General features: G+C 44.9%; 1 protein-coding gene across 1 annotated transcript; it reads right to left on the bottom strand.

Annotated features, from left to right (window-relative positions):
• Positions 1 to 4466: 4466 nt before the first annotated feature.
• F2RL1 (F2R like trypsin receptor 1) lies at positions 4467 to 16017 on the bottom strand. The gene is made up of 2 exons (XM_059418101.1): positions 15712 to 16017; positions 4467 to 6641 (listed from the first exon to the last, which is right to left on the bottom strand). The coding sequence occupies exons 1-2, from the start codon at positions 15791 to 15793 to the stop codon at positions 5530 to 5532; spliced, it is 1194 nt and encodes a 397-aa protein (XP_059274084.1). The 5' UTR covers positions 15794 to 16017; the 3' UTR covers positions 4467 to 5529.
• Positions 16018 to 18308: the final 2291 nt, after the last annotated feature.

Here is an 18308-nt window from a genome sequence, read left to right as displayed (position 1 = left end):
AAACGTTCTAGAATAAGGGCACCTGGGTGGCTCAGTGGGTTAAGCCTCTGCTTCGGCTCAGATCATGGTCTTAGGGTCCTAGGATCCAGCCCCGCATCAGGCTCTCTGCTCAGCAGGGAGCCTGCTTCCCCCTCTCTCTGCCTCTCTGCCTACTTGTGATCTCTGTCAGATAAATAAATAAAATCTTAAAAAAAAAAAAAAAGAAAGAAAAGAAAACTTTCCAGAATAAACAACGTTTATTCACAACAGAAGTTTTCTGCAGCCCACCCAGAAAAGCAATTTAGATTTCCTCAGAGATAATACAAAGAGAAATGGGACGAAATTTCCCCCAGTCCAGACTCTTCAAACGTCCAGGTGAGAAGGAGCTGGGGGAAAATATAAAGGAAGGACACAGCTTTATTTCTTCCAAGACGTTCAGATTGGCAAGTATTTCAGACTGTGACAACTGTTTACGACAGAGCAGGTAAACAGACACGGACACAGTGTTGACAAGTGCAGACTGACCCAACATCCAGAGGGTAATTTATTGTGATCAGAATGACACACTCCCTTTGACCACGAAATTCTATTTAAAAAAAAAAGTTATATTTCTCGTAACACAGTATATCCAAAGACACTCCACCCTCAACAGTTCCCTCTCCTGAATCACACTCATTAGCATATTCTAAAGATAACAGAATCACTCAGTGGTTGTCCTGTCCCACAATCCTCTGCTCCCTTTCGTAATTCAACCTGCTGAACAGGGTCATCTGTCATTATCAGGTCTACTTCCTTACTTACTTCTCATTCTTTCTTGAACACACCCACCGTGGACTCCTATTCCCACCATGTGACTGAGCCTCATGATATGGTCAAGGTCATCAGTGTTCTCCATGAAGAGCACTGGCTCACTTCGCTGTTCAGATTTTATTCTACATAGTTGACCACTCTCTCCTGCACATCCTTGGCTTCCCTTCTTTGGCTTTTCTCTCTGCCCCAGTGGCCAGTCCTTTTCAATCTCTTTAACAGACTCTTTTTCTGCTCCAAAAAGTCTGGCTCAGTCAGTAGAGCGTGAGACTCCTGATCTTGAGGTTGTAAATTCAAGCCCCAGGTTGGGTGTGGGATTACTTAAAAATAAAATCCTTTTTTAAAAGGTGCAGCAGGGTGCCTGTGTGGCTCAGTCATTAAGCGGCTGCTGCTTCTGCTCAGGTCATGATCCCAGGGTCCTGGGACTGAGCCCCGTCCCTGGCTGGCTGCTCACCAGGAAGCCTGCCTCTCCCTCTCCCACTCCCCCTGCTTGTATTCCCTCTCTCACTGTGTCTCTGTTAAATAAATAAATCAAATCTTTAAAACAAAACTCTGCATTTCTCTAAAAAAATAATAATACTTAAGCAAAACAGTGTTCAGAGGGATAAACCATGATGGCCTTTCCCAAGCGACCTTTTCCTTCATGCTTTCCTTGACTTTCTCCTATTATCAAGATCTAACTTTGGAATAGGCTGATATTCCTTAAAGGCTCTCCAGCAGCCCAAATACCGGAGGCCTGGTTTTGTTTCTAGTACCAGTGAATTTCACTGAGAACATTGACCCCACAACTACTGCTAAGGTAGAAATCCTTATTTGATTACTCGCACTTAATAAGCAATAACATTGCAGAACTGTTTGTGGCATGGAGAAAAGAACCACTCACACTGCTGCTATGTGCTGATGGCTTGTCTGGAGCTCCCCATGGAGGCTGCAGGCTCCGGCAATGGTTTCTGCAGGAGGAGATGGCCCCTAACTCCAGTTGAGCCTACTCACTCGCCAATAAAGACAGAGCTGGGAAATACTCCACCAAATGACTGACTCATAGAGGCAAGAGCAGCCTACACCCGAGCCAGCTCAGACTCTCCTTAATAAAGACAAGGTGTGGAGAACCCCCGTCTCTCTGAGGTTCCTAGGCTTTAAAAAAATGTGGGACTCATCTGCCAGAGGTTTTCATTTCTTTCTTCTTCAGAACTGGGGGTGGATGACACATGCCTCTGACTAGTGGAATCAAAAACTTCTCTCCTAAAGACAACATCTAAACTCTGCAGCACAGAAAGATGACTTTGATCAATAAGACTGGGGGGAGCAGTGACAAAATTTACCTTTGATTCAGTTAACATAGTCCAATCCTCCCAAGGGCCTCCAGTGAGTTCAAGTTCCAGGAAGAAAGTTATAATCACTGAACTATGCATACTGATGAGATTACAGCCCCAGGACTTATGAAATCTTGGTGACCAGGAAATCAGTTAGTCTGAAACTGCTGCTATGAACGACAAAAGTGGCACCCAGGAAATATCCATAAAACAACTCCAAACCAGGCAGTTAAGCATTGTTGCCTGCACAAATCCACATTCACTTTAAGACCACCCTCTTAGGGGTGCCTGAGTGGCTCAGGGGTTAAGTTTCTGCCTTTGGCTCAGGTCATGATCTCAGGGTCCTGGTGATCTCAGGGGCTCTCTGCTCAGCAGGGAGCCTGCTTCCCCCACTCTCTCTCCCTGCCTTTCTACTTGTGATCTGTCAAATAATAAATGAAATCTTAAAAAAAAAAAAAAAAAAGAAAGAAAGAAAAAAAGATGGCCCTCTTAATTTGAATGGAGCCAGTGGAGTGCAAAAGACTCAAATTTGCAGATGATTTAAAAATGTGGACCCCGCTGTGCCTGGATGGGCCAGTTAATCGTCTGACTTGCAGTTTCGGCTCACAGGCAGTAAGACTGAGTGTCCCTGCTCAGCAAGGAGTCTGCTTGAGATTGCTTTCTTCCTCACCCCCACTCTGTGCCTCCCCCTGCCTGCTGGCATGCACAGCAACCTCTCAAATACTTAAATAAATCTTTAAAAAATGAAAATAAAAAAGAAGTTTGATGAAAAATGAACCAACATCAACAAAAACCCTCTTCCTTAGGAAACTAACAATAATCACCCATACAGGGAATATTACCTGGTCATTAAAAGTAATGAAAAAGGGTAGGTGGCTCAGTTGGTTAAGCATCTGACTCTTTATTTCAGCTCAGTTCACGATCTCAGGGGCATGGGACTGAGCCCTGTGTGGGGCTCTGCACTCAGTCTGTGAGTCTGTCTCTCCCTCTTCTTCTGCCCTTCCCCCAACTTGTGCTTGCTCTCTAAATAAATAAAATCTTTAAAAAATATATTTTTAAAAAATTAGGAAGATCCACATTAATGGATTTATAAGTTAACATGTGTGCACATGTTATATATTCATGTATTTAAGATATTTAATATATAATATTTAAGATATATATTTAAGATATTTAATATAGAATACATATATTTTATAAATAAGTTACTATAGAAATTTGTTTTCTTTGGGAGATGAGAATGGGCATAGGTAGGAAAGAAAATTTTCATATCATATGCTCTTGTTCAGTTTAATATACCAGCATGTATGATAAAAATGACTAATAAAGAAATGCAAAAACCAAAGTACGTTTTTCCACTGGATCAGTCCATACACTACCTGCAGGGCCCTTGTGAGCCATCTGCTTCTGTTTCCTTTTCTTCTGTGTCCACCACCTTTTTGCTTTCTTACCTGTAAAATGAAGACAACCCAAGCCTGCTATGAGACACCAAGCAGTGTGTTCAGGGAAGGCAAGCGTATAAACAGGCACTGAAAGCGGAAGGGGGGGCGGAGCAGAAATGACATCTCATCAGCAGTCAGAGAGGAAGTCACAGTGCTCCATGGTATTTACAAGTGCATACATGTGCCAAACACTTAATCCTTATACCTCTGTAAGGAAAATACCGTTATCCTCATTTTACAACTGAGAAACTAAGGCACAGAGAAGGATCTTCCCTTAGCTCATGAAACCAACTATGAGGGGGTCAGACGCCAGCTCTGTTTCTCCACAAGGCTATGCTGCTTCCATACAAATTAGGACAGTAAGATTCTGTTTCTAGTCAGATTAGCAAAATTGTAAAAGACTGACAGACTAAATATGGATGAGCATTTCAGGAAACAGGTGCAAATGTACTATTCTGATTGAAATAGAAATTACTGAAGGCAATTTGGCAAGAGTTACCAAAATTTAAAATGGTAATCTGACTGCTGACCTGGTCATTCCACTTCTAGGAACTTATCCTACAGAAATACTCACAAACATGTCTACACAGATGTCCAGTGCAGCACCGTTTTAACAACAACAATAAAAACAAAGAGAGAGAGACTTCAGGAGACATTGCTAGGGGAATGGCTAAATACATCTTAATATATCCCCAAATTAGAGTCTGTATCCATGAAAAATGGAGGTCAATGAACAGACAGTGAATGGAAGAAATTCTAAAATGTTATGTGAAAACAACTGTCATCAAGCAATATGTACTATATTTACCTATTTACCTAGGAAAATGTGGCGTGAGCATCACATTGCTTTTTATAGGAGTGATGCTGGGGCTTCCCGTTTCCCACACCCTCCTTTAAAAAACCCACAAAACACACAACTCAAAAATAAGTTGTAAAAAAAAAAAAAGGGGTCATGTGTTATTTATAAATCAATCATTACAATGAGATTATTTCCAAAAATTCACAAATACAAGTTATACAAATTCAGTTTGGAATATGTACCCCCTAAATATATTACAAGTCACATCTCTTTTGCATTCTTTTCCAAACAGATGTGGTTCAAATATAGTGAAGGCATTACAATTTCGTATTTGTAGCAAGTGAAAAAAAAAACCTAACAATAAATAGTTCAACTATAATTCTAGAAAACACTAAGTGGTAAAATCCCCTCTTACTCTGAAACCATCTATATCTCAGATCACCTGAAGATTGAGTCGATATAAAGTTACACAAACTTTGTGTTTCCACATTTAAAATCTTCAATGTATTCTCACAGAAGAGACACACAGCAGTTTGCTTCTCCCTTGGGACCCAGACCAGCGGTTCTCAAACCTGGGTGAGCCCGAGTGTGCATGGCAGAATCCTGTTAAAATGCAGTTACCTCAGACCCTGAGCCCTCTCATTCCTGAGTCTGACGAACCCCCATTTTTAAACAAGATCCACAGGAGGTGTAGAAGAACCCCACTGAACGCTGTAAGTCTACTGTCCAATCCTAACCGCTGTCCCCGGTTGGAATGGAAGCAACCCCGACTCACATAGCTTCTTCACCTCCTCACTTTCCTCATCTATACAGTCAGTCCCTTGAACTGCTCATCTCAGAGGACACGGAAGCTCCCACACGGCTGTAAGGTTCTCCTACGAACTATGCCTTCACGTCAGTGCTAGTAAGAACTAGTGACCCTGAGCTTCTGTTTTCTCACTGCCTTCTGAGAAGTCTGCTTCTGTTAGTTCCATTTCCGGGAGCACCTGAGGAGAGGAATTCTGAAACTGCCATCTTGGTTGATTTGAGAGACTTCCTTCATGGTAACAGGGAGCTTCTAGCCATCCTCAGAGGTGCTCCATATACATGGTGTGTGGTGAGATCCACTGGGTCAGAGAACAACAGAAACACACCCGTACATTATGCAGGTTCCACATCCCCCCGTGGTTTTACAGAGATGCTGAATAACTCAGTAAGAGGTCTTAACACTGGTTGAACTCGAAGAGTAAGAGCTGGACTTCCTGGAGAACTTCTGTGATGTGAGGGATATCTGCATCTGCCGCACAGTACGGACACTTCGACAGAGGAGCGCGTTCTTCACGTGATCCCTGAAGTCTTGGGAAACAAAGTAGTAGACGAAGGGGTCAATGCAGCTGTTGAGCGTGGAAAGACAGAGGGCTAAAATGTACACTGCGTAGACGTGGCTCTGGCTCCTGGTTTTAATCAGGAAATAATGGGCCACAAGCAGAAGGTTACTAGGAGTGAAGCAGATCAGGTAAGTGGCCAGGACGGTGACAATGAGTTTGATGGCTCTCTGCCTCTTCTTTTCCGAGTTTTCATCCATCGCAGAAGACTGGAGTGTTCGGATCATCAGCACATAGGCAGAGGCTGTGAGGAAGGCTGGGAACAGAAAGACTCCGATGGCCAGAGAGAGGAAATAATTGAACATGTCCCCTACCAACACCTCCTCAGGCAATACATCATGGCAGGTTGTGATGTTAAGGGCTGGAATGTACACAGTCTGCCTCACAACATATAGGGGGATGGTGACCAGCAGAATCAGCAGCCATATTCCCAGTGAGAGCCCAAAGGCAATGTTTGTCTTCTTCCTGGGGTGCACCAAGGGATTCACAATGACCCAATACCTCTGCACACTAAGGCAGGTCATGAAGAGAATGGAACAGTACATGTTGCCATAGAAAAAGCCAATGAGTACTTTGCAAAGAGCTTCCCCGTAAATCCAGTTGTTGCCATGTATGTGATATGCAATCTTCAGAGGGAACCAGATCACAGAGAGGAGGTCTGCCAAGGCTAGATTGGCCATGTAAACCACAGCAGGGTGCTTCTTCCTTGTTCGGAAAAGAAAGACCCACAGAGCCATGCCGTTACTTGGCAAACCAATCGCAAATACAATTGTGTAGACAACTGGAAGAAAGACAGTGGTCAGTTTTCCAGTGAGGACGGAGGCAGCAAACTCATCCACAGAAAAGCCTGGTTCCACGGTAACTCCTTTCCCAGTGATCTGAGAGGAGCTCTCAATCTTACCAATGAGACTTCTTCCTTTGGAGGTTCTATTGGTTCCTATACAAAAAAGGCAAGGCAGACAAGGGTCATTACAGGGATTACTCTTTCAGCAGTAATGGCTTAAATAAAAGTACTTCAGGGGCTCCTGAGTGGCTCAGTTGGTTAGGTGTCTGCCTCTCGGTTTCCACTGAGGTCATGAGGTCATGAGGTCATGAGACTGAGCCCTGCCTCGCTCTATGCTCAGTGTGGAGTCTGCTTGAGATTCTCTCCCTCTCCTCCCCCTCTTCTCACCCTCAACCACTTGCATGTGCGCTCCCTCTCTCAAGTAAGTAAATAAAATCCTTAAATAAAAGAACTTTAGACAAAGACAGAAGGAGTATACAAAAGGCTTAAAAATGCTTTCTTCAGGTGATGGGATTATTGGGTTTTGTTTCTTTGTTTTTACAATTTTTTTTTTTTTTTTATTAGAAGGTTGTAGGATACATGTGAAATAGAACATTGATTTCTAGGACTCAAAAGAAACTGAGTATTTCAATTTATTGTTTTACAAACTATCCACAGTTATTAGCTCCTAACTGTTGTATAATGGCCATCTCTCTCTGGCTGTGAGACAGGATCCAGCCTGGCCAGTCATTCCCTCTCCCAAAGTCTGACACAGGGAGATTTCCAGGAGCACAAGGGACATTCCCTCTCTACCCACAAGGACAGTGCAAGCCATGGGCAGGGATTTCCCTGCTTCTGTGTGGGCCTCCTGGAAACCTTCCTACGGAGGCCAGCTGGCAGGCAAGTCTTCTGACCTCAGGGTCACTGAACATGTCAGTGCACTATTTGTGTTCAGACAAATCTCTGACTTTCAAGCAAGTACCAACAATTTATGGTGTCATTTCCGTATGTGCATTCAACTTTAGAAACCACACACAAATGGCACACCCAGCCTACATCCCGCCTAACCAAGTGTTCATGGAGGGAGGGTGCCTGGGTGGCTCAGTCAGTTAAGCGTCTGCCTTTGGTTCAGGTCATGACCCACGGGTCCTGGAACTGAGCCCCACACTGGGCTCCCTGCTCAGGGAGGAGTCTGCTTCTCCCTTTCCCTCTCCCCCTCCATGTGCTCTGTCTCTCCTCTCTCTAATAAAGAAGACCGGAAGGAAGGGAGAGAGGGAGGGAAAAAAGGATCTTTGGGGGGCAACTGGTGGCTCAGTCAGCTGAACATCTAATTCCTGATTTCTGCTCAGGCCATGATCATAGGGTCCTAAGGTCAGTCCCACATCAGGCTCTGTGCTCAGTGGGGAGTCTGCCTGAGATTCTCTTTCCCTCTCCCTCCACTTCTCCCCTCCTGCTTATGTACTCGTGTGTGTGCTCTCTCAAATAAATAAATAAAATTCTTCTCTTAAAAAAAAATGATATTCATAGACATAATTAAGGATCTTGATACGAGAACACCATTCTGGATTATCTAGGTGGGCCCCAAATCTAATGACAAGTGTCTTTCTAAGAGAAAGGCAGGCAGACACTTGAGAAAAACAGAAGACAAGACCAAAAGGAGAAAACCGTATGAAGATGGAGGCAGAGGCTGGAACAATGCTGAGGAACAAGCCAAGGAATGCCAAGTAAAACCAACCATGAGATGCTGGAAAAAAACGGAACAGATTCTCCCCGAGAGTCTTCAGATGTGCTAGTGCCTTGAATTCAGACCTCTGCCCCCCAGAACTGTGAATGAATAAATTTCTATTGCTGAAAGCCACCAGCTAGTGGCTACTGTTACGGCAGCCACAGGAAACTAAGCACTTAGGATACGCCCAACTCTCCTTCTACCCAATGTCTTTCACAATGCTTTAAGAAGCATATGAATTATTTTTAAATTAAAAATAACAAAATATTGGGGCACCTGGGTGACTCAGTTGTTAAGCATCTGCCTTCAGCTCAGGTCATGATCCCAGGGTCCCGGGATCGAACCCCATGTTGGGCTCCCTGCTCAGCGGGAAGCCTGCTTCTCCCTCGCCCTTTCCCCCTGCTTCTGTTCCCTCTCTTGCTGAGTCTCTCTCTGTCAAATAAATAAACAGTATCTTTAAAAAAGGAACATAAATAAATAAGTAAAATAAAATATTGCTATATATTACAGTATTCCTCAGATACCTAACTAAAACCCACAGTAAAAAAACACCCAGGGACACGTGGGTGGCTCAGTCGGTTAAGCGGTTGCCTTCGGCTCGGGTCATGGTCCCGGGTTCCTGGGATTGAGCCCCACATCAGGCTCCCTGCTTGGCAGGGAGCCTGCTTACCTCTCCCTCTGCCCCTGCTTGTGTTCCCTCTCTCACTGTTTCTGTCAAATAAACAAATCTTTAAAAATGAAAAAAATAATTAAAAATTTTAGAAAAGGGGGAAACAACCCAAAAGTTCATCAATGGATGAATGGATAAACAAAACGTGGTATATGCATTCAATGGAATACTAGTTGGCAATAAAAGAAGTAATGATACACGCTACAACCCGAGTGTGGAGTGCATGGATTCACTATAATCTACTTTCAGATGTTTAAAACTCTCCATAGTATCAAACACATAAGGTCAGGAGTTTGATGTAAAGAGATCAAATTTTGTTTTAAATAAAAATACTAAAATAAAGAGGGGGAAAAAAGAGCAAGAAACGCTTTTTTTTTTTTTAAGATTTTATTTATTTATTTGACAGACAGAGATCACAAGTAGACAGAGAGGCAGGCAGAGAGAGAGGGAGGGAAGCAGGCTCCCTGCTGAGCAGAGAGCCCGATGCGGGCCTCGATCCCAGGACCCTGAGATCATGACCCGAGCCGAAGGCAGCGGCTTAAGCCACTGAGCCACCCAGGTGCCCAAGAAACGCTTTTTTAAAAAAAAAAAAAAAAAAGAGGAAAGGGAGGGAGGGATTGAGAGCAATTTCCTGAGAATATTCTAAAATACGTCCTTGAATTGTCTCAATCAAAAACAGCACTCTTGTTAACTGTATGCACTATACTGGTCACAGAGCACAAAAACAGCACGCTGTTTAACACTAGTGAACATCAAGATGCTACTCAGAGATCCTTAATGTCTTTTCAGCATAGTGCACAGATGCTTACCCCATGCAATGCTCTGTACCAGTCACCAAGACTCACAGAACTTGTCTAGAACTGATACTATCCCAGCTCCCAACTATCTACCTACCTACCTACAAATAATCTCCCACCTGTAAATAGGGTAAAATCATTTTTTTAACGATATTATTTGAGATAGAGGGCACCCATGCATGAGCGAGAAAGGGGAGGGAGATGGAAAGGGAGAGAATCCTGAACAGACTATGCACTGTGCGATGGGGGTCTCAATCCCACGACCCTCATATCATGACCTGAGCCAAAACCAAGGGTCAGATGCTCAACAGACCGAGCCACCCAGGAGCACCCCCCTCCCACCCCTTGGTAAAATCATTTCTATTTCATAGTGGGGAAAACATTAAATGCATATATGAATTTTGAACACATATGAAGGACTGGGTGTAAAATCATCTCCCACCCCCACTGCAACAGGAAATAAACAATGTTCATCAGTCCCTATTCCTAATTTACCAAATCCCCAGATGGTCCCTAACATTAATAGTAGACACTCTACCTATCTCTGAAATGCAAAAATAACTACACTTTACTGTGGACAGAAAAAAGCAACTGACAGAACAACATGCTTCCAGAACAACAAAATACGCATTTATATGCAACATCTGAAATCTAGAGGGATATCCACCAAAGTATAAAAAGCCATCTCTGTAAAGTGGGTGGGGAAGGGAGAACTTTCCTTTTTTTCTTCACACACCTCTACATTGTTTGAATTTCTTTGTCAAAGGAATGTAAACTGGTACAATCTTTTTGGAGGTCAACGTGGCAAAACAGGAAAATTTAAAGTGTACTTGCCCCAGGACCTATCAACTTAGTTACAGAAATTTGCCCTGCACATATACTAGCTAATATGCACAGAAATACTGAATATACAAGAATATTTACTGCACTATTGTTTATCCTGACAAAACAAAATGCTAGTCTCAACAATCATTAAAAAGACCAGTTTGGGGTGCCTGGCTGGCTCAGTCGGTAAGGCATGCAACTCCTGATCTCTAAGTCATGAGTCCGAGCCCCACAATAATTACAAAGATTACTTAAAATAAATTATAAATAAATTATTTAATTAAAAATTAAATTTAAAAAATTAAAAGATTCGTTCAGTAACTTATGACATTTATAAAATGAATAATATTCCCCCCTATAAAAGTTCCCTACACAGAATTCCCTACAGTGACCATGAGCAGGTAATGTTAGAAAAATGACTGTTGCAGAGTATATACAATAAAATCCTTCTATTGTTACAAAATATATAGTGTTTGTCCAGAGAAGTCGGCTGAGACTGGAGAGGAGAGAGAATGGGGGATTTTTCACCTTTTTAGAACAATTCTGGTTTACTTTCAAGAAAAATGTATGAAAAACTTTTAACTTTGAAACTACTACCTGTGGGGCGCCTGGGTGGCTCAGTCAGTTGAACATCTGACTCTTGGCTTCAGCAGAGGTCATGATCTCGGGCTTGTGCCTGGCTTTGGCCGGGGTCGTGATCTTAAGCTTGTGAGATCCCACTCTGCACTCATTGCTTAAGATTCTCTCTCCCTCTGCCCTGCCCCCATTCTCTTAAATACGTATATAGATCTTGAAACTACTACTTGCTCTTTGCTATTTGAAGCATCCTTCCGTGGCCCTTTCCTCCCACCAAACCACAAGTACTGAGCAAGTATTTTATTTGTGTTAACTCTCTCTCCTCTTGTATCCTTTTCTTTACTACTCCCTCACCCCAAATCTATTTGCTTTCAACCTCTGGGAACATAGGCTGAAAACGAAAAGCTTCAAATACCAGAGGACCCTGTCCCCCCACCCCACCCCAGGTACACATTAGTAAATTTTCATTTGTTCTTTCAGGATGAGCTGTTTTCATCTCAACACTTGCCTAGCTAATAAAACCATAAGAAAGTCAAACACAGACTTGACCAAAACATCATCTATCCAGGTTAATTAGTAACTATGCACAAGGCAAGCAAGAAACCAAACACAAATTTAGAGTCCCATCTTCACATTTATTACAATATTTCTCTCTTATTACAAAACACCAGAAATACCCAATGCATCTATTAACAGAAGACTAATTTAAAAATTATTGTAAATCCTCCTAGAACAAACTGTAGAATTTAAAAATGTTTTGTTGTGGTTTTTTTGGTTTTTTGTTTTTTTTTAAATTTAGGGGCACATGGGTGGCTCAATCAGCTAAGCGGTTGCCTTCAGCTGGGGTCATGACTGCACCATTCCGAGATCAAGCCACACGCTGGGCTCCCTGCTCAGCTCAGCTGAGAATCTGCTTCTCCTTCTGCCCCTACCCCTACTCGTGCTCTCACTCAATCAAATAAAAAAATAAAATATTTTTTAAAAGACAAAGATTTATTTACTGGGGAGAGGGCTCCACGCGTAGGGGGAGGGACAGGACCAAGTCATGGGGCTTGATCCCACGATCCATGAGATCATAACCTGAGCCAACACCAAGAGCCTAACAGACTGAGCCCACCCAGGTGCCCCACAGAAAGATTTTTGGGTGAATACGTATTTTATGCATGGATGTATGATGTCAGCAGTGGTTTACTTTGGGTACTGAAAATGATTTCCTTAAAAAATATTGTTTATTTATTTGACAGATAGGGAGACAGTGAGGGAGGGAACACAAACAGAGGGAGTAGGAGAGGGAGAAGCCAGTTTCCTGCTGAGCGGGGAGCCTAACATGGGACTTGATCCCAAGACCCTGGATCATGACCTGAGCCAAAGGCAGAAGATTAACCCCTGAGCCATCCTGGCGCCCTGAAAATGATTTTTTAAAAAAGATTTGTATTTATTTATTTGAGAGAGCATTCAGGGAACCCGATTCAGGGTTTGATCCCAGGACCCTGAGATCATGACCTGAGCCAAAATCAGACCCTAGAGCAACTGAGCCACCCGGGACTCGGAAAATGATTTTTTTTTTTAAAGTAGGCTCCACACCCAGCATGAAGTCCAAAGAAGGGCTTGAACTCAATACCCTGAGATCAAGACCTGAGCTGAGATTAAGAGTCGGGCACTTAACAAAATGAGCCACCCAGGTGCCCCTGAGTACTAAATATGATTTAATTAAACTTTTCTTTTTCAAAAAAAATTTTTTGTGGCGTGCCTGGGGTGGAGCCTTCTTAGGATTCTCTCTCCCTCTCCCTCTACCCCTCCACACAACTATGGTCATTATTGCTCTCCAGAACGTGTCTAGATCACATACTACTTGTGTAATTCATAATCAGTTACAAAGAGAACAGAACTTTCAGGCTCCAAAAGAGAAACAAATGCATCACGGGGGACTTCCCAGGCTTGTGAGATGGCAGAAAGAAATAAACGCCTAGGGGCGCCTGGGTGTCTCAGTTATTACCCTTCAGCTCAGGTCATGATCCCAGGGTCCTGGAATTAGAGCCCTGCATCAGGCTTTCTGCTTGATGGGAAGACTGCTTCTCCTTCTCACACTCTCCCCTGCTTGTGTTCCCTCTCTGCTGTCTCTCTCTGTCAAATAAATAAATACAATCTTTTAAAAAAAATATAGTAAATGCCTAAAACAAGCTGATGTAAATCCCCAACTGCTACCACCCTACGCAGCCACTCTGGGCAAACCTACTCACTTCATTCCTCTTTTGGTATTTATTGACCTCCTTTAGATAATGAGACTGTGCTGGACTATGGTGGTGATGACGACACTAGGGTCCCTGGCCTCTCAGAGTTTCCGATCCAGTGTGGAGACAAAATTAAACTTATTTACACAAACAACTGTCAATTACTGTTGGGACAGGAATGCAAATGTGGTCTGATGGAGTGTCTTCCCTACCCCCACCCCAATTTCATGGCCCCCCTCTGTAAAATGAGAAGGGTGTATCTTTGGTGGAGTTGCCCTCCCGGAGTCAGTCCAAAAAAAAGGAAACTGAGAAGAAAATCAAACCCAGTATCTGCCCTGTAGGAAACTGAAGAGCATGCATATCGGTCAAACTATGAAGGGATGAGCAAAGAAGTATACTAAGGGGCATAAAAACCTTGGGATGCTCTATTTCTCAATCATTCTCCATTGAGAAAAGCTCCACCTACCTTAATGTCTGTCACTTTACCAAGCCTTTAGGAAAGTTACTATGCAAAAAGAATGAAAGTTTGTGGAGGGAAGGGAAAACAAAACAAAACAAAACCCTCAAGGAGCAATATTAAATAGTTCTGGTTAACAAGTAACTTGGTTTTGTTGTTGTTGTCGTTAAACAATTTCACTATATTCTCCAGGAACCAGTGCGCACTCCCCCCCAACTCAGTCCTCTCAATTTGTCAGTCAAATATTCAGGGCTATCTTCCTCTATGAACTGTCTAAATCAGAAAAGCATTCAGTCATCTACACCTACATATTTTTTTTTTGTTTGTTTTTAATGTTTGCACATCCTTAGTTTTGCCCCGGAATTTTAAGGGTCCAACTTTAAAGCCGAAGCATTCTTTTTTTTAAAAAAAGTCTTTTTTTTTTTTTTTTTTTTTTTTTTTTACAAAGATCACAAGTAGGCAGAGAGAGGGGGAAGCAGGCTCCCCGCTGAGCAGAGAGCCCCATGCGGGCCTTCATCCTAGGACCCTGGGATCATGACCTGAGCCGATGGCAGAGGCTTTAACCCACTGAGCCACCCAGGCGCCCCTAAGGGACCAACTTTAAAAGACAGAGGCAAATCGTAAAGTGTTCACCACAATTTCAATGTTCCTGGTAATAAATAAATGCCTTCACTCTAAGGCCGACCAATAAAAATGTATATAGTGGTGCAGTTTTCAAGTATATATAACATCCTTTTCTGCAACTCCAGAGGAAGAAGGGTCACATTCTTAAGTCTAATTCATAATTCAAACCGACAGTGATTTGCTCTTTTACAATGCTTTTACGAAGAAGATAAAAAGTGACCCGCCTTTTACAGCAGGTCTGCAAATTTCGCAGGGAAATGAAAACCTCCCATTTAAGGCTACTCTGGCAGCTCCAAACAGCCGGCCAGCCGTTAGCAACGCAGTAGCGTGATTCCTGCCAAGGAACCCCCAGGCCGGCAGAGGCACGCTCAGCCGGGGAGACCCGGTCCCCGGGAGTACAGGCTGGAGCACATCCCGCGCAGCACAACGGGGGAAACCAGCAGCCTCCGCAAAATTCAGCACCGCCCGGCCGCTCCCATGCGGCTCGGTGTTCCACTCCCGGAGCTGGCAGCCTCGGCCGTACACACCTGGGTGCCCGCCAAAGTATGCTACGTGTGGCACACAAAGGCCCGAAAGCCGGGGCCGTAAGATCACTTGGCCGAATAGAAGGCACAGTCCAGGAAGTCCCATTTGTAAAATCCGCGCGACGCGCAACTTGTCTAAAACTCGAGGCTGAGCGCTCATTGGGCCCAAGACCCAGCGGGGTCCAGCCCTTCCAGACCTGGGGCATCCACAGTACCGGAGGAGCTCTGCGCCCCACCTCCCGGAAAGTTTGGAACTACGTGAGCCCACCCCGAAGACGCGGTTCCAAAAGCCCAAGGGGGTCGCAAAAAGCGACACAGGGCGCCTGGGTGGCTCACTGGATTAAGCCTCTGCCTTCGGCTCAGATCATGATCCCAGGGTCCTAGGATCGAGATCCGCATGGGACTCTCTGCACAGCGGGGAGCCTGCTCCCCCACCCCGCCTGCCTCTTTGCCTACTTGTGATCTCATTGTCAAATAAATAAAATCTTTAAAAAGAAAAAACACGCGACACAGATGTTTCTCAGGCCCGGGGCTCTCAGCCAACTAACTCCAAAGGGTCCTGAGGGGTCAGCCCCTTAGTATTGGCGGAAAGCCAACCAGGGGGCAGGGAGGGACCGCTGCCTCTCCAGGATGTCCTAGCCGGTAAGCCCTCCCGGCGCAGGGATCCCCATCGAAGTCACCTAGAGGTGGATGCGGGAAGTGGTGGCAGCGGCAGCAGGACACCCTTCGCACACCTGCCCGCTTCCACTACCTGCCAGTGTGCCTTAGACCCCTGCTCCTCAACTACAGGAGCCCTCCCTGACCAATTTCTCACCTTGGATGGTGGGACTGCAGGAGACGGAGGCCGCCAGCAGGATGGCGCCCCCCAGCAGCCACGCCGCGCTTATGCCACGCATCCTTCTTGCAGCCCCGACGTCGGGCGGGCAGGGCACTCGCCGGCAGTGATTCGAAACTCGGAGTCCCCCTCGCCGCTCGGCGAAGAAGCCGCGGTCTCACCTGCGCCAATCCAAGTATCTCCTGGAGCCTCCCGGGACCTGGGTAAGTTTCAGTGAAACCCGAGCCGCTCGGCGCACCTGCGCGAGGCCACGCCCCCGGGGCGGGACGTACGGCTCGACCCCGCCTCTCGAACGCCCGGCGCTCGAGTCCGGCTCCCGGCAGTCTGGCCCGGCTCGCGCACCTCCACCTACGCGCTGCAGGTGCTCAGGCCGCCGGCCAGAGGGTGCGGGAGCCGCCGGCGGGCGGGGCTGGGCCGGTGAAGTAGCTGTATTGGAATGCAAATGACAGGAGCGCTGTGACCGCGAGTTCTCGCAGACCCGGCCCCGCCCAGAACTCCCATTACCCTTTAATTACTCTTGTGGAACGGGGGTCTTCCATGTCTTTCCCTCCCCTTTGTTAAATGGGAAAAAGCCAACGCCCCAACTCACGGACTTCGTCACTGGTAATTGGTAGAGGCTTCCCAGTGTAGCGAGCAATGGGGGGGATAAGGGGTGAGTTTGTTGGATTTTTTTTTTTTTTTTTTTTTGTATGCTTTGTTTTGTTTTGTAGGGGTGACTTTTTAATCTGCAGAGACATGGTAGATGGCTGCGGACACCAGCAAAAGCACTGGGGAGCAGGAAGGCCAGGGGTCAAGGATCTGAAATTATGTTTCTGCTCTGCTGTTCACTAGCTGTGACCTCTAACAAACCTATTCACCCCCTTCTAGCCCCATTTCCACGCCCGGTGAGGTGAAGTGCCAGAAGCTAATGATTTGGAACACTAGTTTAATACCGACCGCAAGCCGCGCATTAAGTATGCTTATTATTTCCAATTTACAGATGAGGAAGTGGAGTTCAGAAAGGTTGGAAAAATTGCCCGCAGTTATGCAGTTTATAGGCACAGTTTGTAAACACACACCACAGTTAATCTCTAGTCTATGGCTGCCATTTTCTATTAATCACTGCATTCTAAATGCTTCGACCAGGGTCTCCCCCGCAGTGGGATCTGGTAGCCCAAAGAAATATGTAAGAAGGTAAAGGGGGTGGGGAGAAAAGGAGCAAGAGTTTGGGGATGGGTGCACAAGGGCCAGCATCATAATGTAATCAAAAAGTAATACTTTTTACTTGCTTTGAAAGGATAAAGTAAATAAATAATAAACTTTAAAGTTCCCCACTAAACTACTGGGTGATGGAGGAGCAGAAAACAGAAACAGTATTGTCCTCAGATGTTTGAAGAATTAGGTCATAGACGAGGATTAGACAGGTTTTGAGTTTTTCTGAGAGCGGAAATATATGGAAGCCACAGTGGGAGGCTGATGGTGCCTCAGTACAGAAAGAGATTTCTTTTTTTTCTTTTTTTAAGATTGTATTTATTTATTACAGAGACAGTGAAAGCGAGAACACAAGCAGTGGGAGAGGAAGAAGCAGGCTCCCTGCTGAGCAGAGAGCCCGTTGTGGGGCACGATCCCAGAAACCTAGGATCATGACCCAAACTGAAGGCATACACTTAACAACTGAGCCACCCAGGTGGCCCAAAAGAGATTTCTAGCAAGTCCCACTGGTCACAGTCCTGAGAGCTGCCTGCTGAGACAGAGGGCCACATCACTACAGGACTTGCAGCAAAGGACCAGGGCATCCATGTGGCACCTGGGAGACGGGAGCTCCCTCCCAGGGTGAGGGGCCCGGACTGGGTGAGTCTAGACAGCCTCTTGAGAGGCTTGAGCCCTGAGAATCCACCATTCTGCTTAGAGGACTAAAGTTTGGTCAATCAGTTAGTTGCTGGTGACTATCGTAAATTTTTGAACAACCATAAACCAAATGGCCACAGACCTGTAAGGACCCTCTGTGACTTCTTACTGATCCCAATGAGCAGAACTAATGTGGGCTCCAGATAATTTGGGCAGACAAAATTGTATAAAATATCATGTTAGCAGTTTGTTCCAACCATATCCCTAATAAGACGTTTCTCAAGTTACCTACATGGATGGTTAGCATTCTGCTTTTCCCTTGGTCCTCACAGAGGAACTTGTAAGAGTAGGGAAATAGGGGCACCTGGGTGGCTCAGTGGGTTAAAGCCTCTGCCTTCGGCTCAGGTCATGATCCCAGGGTCCTGAGATCAAGCCCCACGTCAGGCTCTCTGCTCAGCTAGGAGCCTGCTTCTTCCTCTCTCTGCCTGCCTCTCTGACTACTTGTGATCTCTCTCTCTGTCAAATAAATAAATAAAATCTTAAAAAAAAAAAAAAAAAAGCTCTTAAAAAAAAAAAAAAAAGAGTAGGGAAATAAATGGTTGAAAACCAAGAGGAGCAAATGCCCTTGAACCTGCCATTAGAATGGAATAATTGCTCCCTGAATAACAGAAATGGACTGCCTCTCAATACACATACAGCCAAGAATGGCCAGGGAAGACTGTATAGAATTAATTGGTTCTTTCTTTCTT

Source organism: Mustela nigripes, chromosome 12 (genome assembly GCF_022355385.1).
Source record: "Mustela nigripes isolate SB6536 chromosome 12, MUSNIG.SB6536, whole genome shotgun sequence".
Classification (NCBI taxonomy): Eukaryota; Metazoa; Chordata; class Mammalia; order Carnivora; family Mustelidae; genus Mustela; species Mustela nigripes.
Note: the sequence above shows the minus strand (reverse complement) of the source record. Positions and strands in the feature narration are given on the sequence as shown.

What these genes read in the sequence shown, in the direction of transcription:
- F2RL1 (XM_059418101.1), bottom strand. Translation starts at nt 15,793, where the DNA reads ATGCGTGGCATAAGCGCGGCGTGGCTGCTGGGGGGCGCCATCCTGCTG. An exon ending in CTGCAGTCCCACCATCCAAG is followed by an intron (nt 6,642 to 15,711) that starts GTGAGAAATTGG and finishes TTTTTTGTATAG; the next exon opens with GAACCAATAGAACCTCCAAA.